The 6,000-nt window shown below is 36.0% G+C and overlaps 1 protein-coding gene across 1 annotated transcript in view; it reads right to left on the bottom strand.

Moving 5' to 3' along the window:
• Positions 1-4,349: 4,349 nt before the first annotated feature.
• Positions 4,350-6,000, bottom strand: part of LOC149071599 (uncharacterized) — a 45,656-nt gene continuing 44,005 nt past the window's right edge. Inside the window, exon 3 of the mRNA XM_089247861.1 lies at positions 4,350-4,700. Within this exon, the coding sequence (XP_089103987.1) occupies positions 4,678-4,700 (23 nt within the window). The 3' untranslated portion in view covers positions 4,350-4,677. The remainder of the gene's footprint in view (positions 4,701-6,000) is intronic.

Raw genomic sequence — 6,000 nt, 5'->3', positions numbered from 1 at the left:
CATTTTCGACCCCCTCCTCCCCCCCCCTTGTCAGCAAATGTCAGCAAAACGCTGACCCCCCTCTTGTCAGCAAAATTTCGTCATCAGCTCTGCCTCTCTGAATCCTAACTCATATTTTCATAAAGGGTGGTCGATGACGTGAGCATTATCCAAACCCCCCCCCCTCCCTCCCCCATCGATGATGACGTAATACTTGAACGACCCCTTATTTCTAAGAAACGTGGGCTGGACTCTTCATATTTATTGAGAAAAGCAGCAATATATGATATTCGCTCAGATGAATGACACCTTTGAACCACGAATTCTGCCTGGTTACTACAGGCGTCGAGAAGAATGTTGCTGCCAGTAATAGCCTACTTAATACAGTGATACTTTTTATCTATTTGGTAGCTTAAATAGCTTAAATAGCACTCTTCATTTTTCTTGAGTGCAAAAAAAGTTATCTTCGTCTTGGTCACACCAGAATTAAATTCTTTGAATTCTTTAATGCATGCGTCACCCACAAGATTCACTTTATGCGTCCAGCATTGGTTAGTGCAAAATGTTGTCACCAAGAAGTGTTTTTAATAATTTGATAGCACGCAGTGTCATGTAACGCGCGGAGTCTGATACTAGATCCTTTATTTTCGTATTCTTTTAAGCTGTCAATTATAGTTTGGAAACACACGGAAGAATTAACAATAAAATTTTAATTATCGAGATTTCGCAGAAAAGTAGGAAAAATTCATATTTTTGCATTTATTCGTCAAAATTTGCAAATTTCGCATTTATCGCGGTTATTTCGTAAATACGAAATTTACGCATCCCTAATCATTGCATACAATTTGTTTTATTTATTTTGAGCTTTTTTTTTTATCGAATCAATTTATTTTAAATTCAAAAAATAACATTTGATAATTAATTTAAGAAAATTTAATGAAATATTTTATACTTAAAATTAACCGAGAATTAAAATTGATAAAATTATGTGGCAACATCACAGGAGGCGAATGGACAAAGTAGCTCCTAACAGACTGGAGAAAGAAATACGAAAAGAGACCTCGGCCTACGTCAACGAACGATTTTCCAACTTTATAGAAGACGCCACAGCAGCCGATGGATCACTTTGGAGCAACTGCAAGATCAGAACCATAGGAATGAATTTGTCTTCTCCGAAAGTGAAATAGCCGAAGTGCTGGCCAACAACTATGAGGAGTAGTTCTCACCGAACTCTAATCAACCATCTATCATCGAACTTGAACATCAGAGGAAACTTCAAGATTTCCTGAGCACACCAAGACCGGCTCTATGTGGATTTAGTGAAGCTGAGCTAACCACCTCGGATGAGGTTAAGACACTTATGGCCATGACGAAATCTCCAATTATGCTATCAAAAACTTACCTCCTTATCTCTACTCTGACAAATCTCTTCAACAGCATGCTGCGAATCAACTATTTTCCACGCATCTGGAAGCTTTCTATTATTATAAAACCAATTCATAAAATGGATACTGATCCTCTCATTGCAAATAGTTATAGACCCATCAGCCTTCTCTCTTGCATATCTAAATTATTTGAGTGTAGGCTATATAGGACTATAAAACACGACTTGATAACTATCTTAATCAACATAACATCATCCGACCTGAGCAATATGGCTTCCGCCGAGGGCACTCCTGTGTAACCCAACTGCCCAGAGTGACATAATTGGCTCATTTAACTACAAAGATTGCGTCTGTGCAGCATGTCTTGACATAAGTAAGGCATCCAACAAGACTAAACATGGTACACTACTGGTCAAACTTATCGACATGGGCTTCCCGGAGCATTTTATATTATTCTTCCATAGCTATCTTTCAGAAAGAACTTTGAGAGTCAAAATTGGAAAAACATTATCAAACGTGCACCCAGTGAGAGCCTAGTTCCGCAAGGATCCTGTTTAGGCCCTCAGCACTTCTTACTTTATATTAACGACATTCCTGCACCTCTGGTAGGAATCATAGCATTTTTTGCTGACGATGCCATCATACTCACCAATCATAGGAAATCAGTGAAAATTGGCGTGGCAGCAACGCCATTCAGCTGAACCACAGCAAGTGCCAATTTATTTGGTTCACAAGAAAAACGGACCCAGGAAACGCTCTCATCTATATCGGTGGAGTGGCCGTGGAACCAGTGAGAAAAGTAAAATATTTAGGCTTTATTCTGGACCGGCCAATGACTTTTGGTCCGCAGACTGACTATGTCAGAAACAAGGCCGCCCAAGCCCTAGGCATGCTATCCAAAATGACATTTCCTCAAGCTCGTCTCTCCTTGACCCATCAGCGTGAGAAATTCAATTCACATTAAGCCGAAGTAAAACCCGCTGGTGCCTGGCGTGCAGCCCACCAGCATGAGAATTTCACTTGATCCAAATCTCACTTATATAGCCATTGGATTTACGACGAAAAAGGGTGAAGATGGCGCATGCGTCGGCCTGCTACATCTAATGGCTATAGGTGAGAAGACCTTCTTCGCTGATGCCACCAGCTTCGCGGGGAAGCCTTCTGCTATAGATGGTGTTGGTTAAGTGATCTGTAAATGTGTCGCGGGTCATTTAAATGCGCTAGTAGATAGATAGATGTATGTGCCACTTAGTTCATTTTTACAAAATTAAGTTTGAGGTCGCGGGCCATATCAGATGACTCCGAGGGTCACATTTGGCCCGCTGGCCATGGGTTAATCAGTGAATATATATTGCTCAATTTTCGGTAATTCCCCCCTCCCCCCATTGATTCTGGGAGCTTTAGCAAATTCCACCACTTGTCAATCGAGATAGTTTAGTGCTGCTTCCGAAATTTGTTAACGATTTGTAAATACAGTCGACGCTCGTTATAACGACCGGTAGGAAAAGTCCCATGTTTTCAAATAACGACTATCATACATGTTTGCCTTTCGATTTAACGACCAGGGCCGTAATTAGGATTTTTTTGGGCGGGACATGACTTAGCTGCCCACACCACCACTGTAAAATTCGATAATTTTATTACGACATTTTTTTGTTCTCTCCATAAATTTGACTTCTCTCCTAAAGTTTGTCGCAAGGAGCAGTTGCCTGATATAACGACCACCCGATATAACATCCGTTTTCTACGGGAGGATGGAGGGAGTCTTTATAACGAGCGTACATTGCGTCGTCGAATGCAGCGGTTCTCTTGACTAGGGCTCAAGAACCACTTAATGAATATGATTTGATGCTTAATTCATAAACGTTACTGAATTCATCATGAATGTGATCGAATTCTTACATCATGAATGTTATCAAATTAATCATGAATGTTATCAAATTAATCATGAATGTTATCAAATTAATCATGAATGTTATCAAATTAATCATGAATGTTATCAAATTAATCATGAATGTTATCAAATTAATCATGAATGTTATCAAATTAATCATGAATGTGAACGAACTCGCGTCATGAATGTTACCAAATTCATCATGAATACGATTGAATTCTTAATTCATAAACGTTACTGAATTCATCATGAATGTGATCGAATTCTTACATTATGAATGTTACCAAATTAATCATGAATGTTATCAAATTAATCATGAATGTTATCAAATTAATCATGAATGTTATCAAATTAATCATGAATGTTATCAAATTAATCATGAATGTTATCAAATTAATCATGAATGTGAACGAACTCGCGTCATGAATGTTACCAAATTCATCATGAATGTGAACGAACTCGCGTCATGAATGTTACCAAATTCATCATGAATACGATTGAATTCTTAATTCATAAACGTTACTGAATTCATCATGAATGTGATCGAATTCTTACATCATGAATGTTACCAAATTAATCATGAATGTTATCAAATTAATCATGAATGTTATCAAATTAATCATGAATGTTATCAAATTAATCATGAATGTGAACGAACTCGCGTCATGAATGTTACCAAATTCATCATGAATACGATTGAATTCTTAATTCATAAACGTTAATGAATTCATCATGAATGTGATCGAATTCTTACATTATGAATGTTATCAAATTAATCATGAATGTTATCAAATTAATCATGAATGTTACCAAATTAATCATGAATGTGAACGAACTCTTACATCATAAATGTCACCAAGTCCATCATGAATATTTTGAAATTCATTAAAACGTCTTAACTCTTGAGGGGTTCTTGAAGAGGTTTCAGGGATTCAGTGTTGGATGAGAAAACAAATGACTTATTGTTTTCGCGTTATCATTATGCTGAATATTATTCCGTAAATGTGTTTGTGCGGGCATCTTTTGGCACAAAAGGTTAAGAACCCCTGGTCCAAGGATAACAACAAAAATAAAATAAAATAAAACATTTTGCAACGCATAAAATCCATTTATTCAAAATCTTCTTCACTAAAACAAAGCTCTGGTTATAAAATTCCGAAACAACTTAATTAACAACTCATAGTAACTATTCGTTTTAATGACTAATGAAACAACACGTTTGACTTCGAAACCAATAGTGAATAGAAACGACACTAAAAATGAGCTTTAAAAAAACATGAAAAATAAATGCTTCCGAAATAATAAAATGCGCTTCGTCTCCAAATAATGAATGTGACGTGAATCTTGAAATGTCTGCCGACCCATGTTGATGCCAACTTGCATTCCATGTAAAAAAGAGTGTTCGATTGAGGGCTCTCATTAGCGTCTCTTCTCGACATGTCCTAAGAAAGAAAGAAATATGAGAATGAGATTTTCTTTTACATGAAACAAAATCGTGAGAATTCCTCAATATAATCAAGTTAGAAAAATTGAATGTAGCCACATAAATGTTGCTAAATTCTCTCATGAAATTTAACCATGAATGTTCTAATCTCATGAATGTTATCGAATTCTAATCTCATGAATGCTATCGAATTCTAATCTCATGAATGCTATCGAATTCTAATCTCATGAATGCTATCGAATTCTAATCTCATGAATGCTATCGAATTCTAATCTCATGAATGCTATCGAATTCTAATCTCATGAATGCTATCGAATTCTAATCTCATGAATGCTATCGAATTCTAATCTCATGAATGTTATCGAATTCTTACACATCATGAATGGTACCGAATTCTTACATCATGAATATTACCGAACTATTCTCAATCATGAATGTTATCGAATTCTCACATAATGGAAGTTATCGAATTCTCGCATATGATGAAAGTGATCGTACTGTAATGAATTTGTTCAGGTTATGAAATCTTGAATGCTGCCGAATTCTTGCATGATGAATGTTATCGAATTGTTACATGATGAATGTTATCGAATTGTTACATGATGAATGTTATCGAATTGTTACATGATGAATGTTATCGAATTGTTACATGATGAATGTTATCGAATTGTTACATGATGAATGTTATCGAATTGTTACATGATGAATGTTATCGAATTGTTACATGATGAATGTTCTCGAAATGTGCTACATGATGAATGTTATCGAATTGTTACATGATGAATGTTATCGAATCGTTACATGATGAATGCAATTGAATTCTCACACCATGAATGTGATCGAATTGCATTTACAGTGTGGTACATCAATGAATGAAACCGAATTCTCACACCATGAATGTGATCGAATTGCATTTACAGTGTGATACATCAATGAATGAAACCGAATTCTCACATGTGAATGTTATCTAACTACTCTCCACATGATGAATATTATCTAACTACTCTCCACATGATGAATATTATCTAACTATTCTCACATGTGCACGCTATTTGACAATTCTCGCATGTGAATACTATCATTAATATAGTCGTACCAGTTTTACATTATGAATGCAAGCAAATTCTTGTATCATGAATGTGATCGAATTCTCGTATCATGAATGTGATTGAATTTTCGTATCATGAGTGTTATTTAACTGCCACAAAAAAAAAAAACCTCCATCATGAGTATTATCAAATCGTCAGATAAAATGTCGTCGTGAATGGCATTGAACATGCAGTGTCTTAGTGAATATT

The sequence above is a fragment of the Pholcus phalangioides genome, unplaced genomic scaffold (genome assembly GCF_987345545.1).
Source record: "Pholcus phalangioides strain wild (caught in Gottingen) unplaced genomic scaffold, Ppha-v1.0 ptg000018l_1, whole genome shotgun sequence".
Classification (NCBI taxonomy): Eukaryota; Metazoa; Arthropoda; class Arachnida; order Araneae; family Pholcidae; genus Pholcus; species Pholcus phalangioides.
The sequence above is the reverse complement of the archived record's forward strand: the minus strand, read 5'-3'. Positions and strand labels throughout refer to the sequence as shown.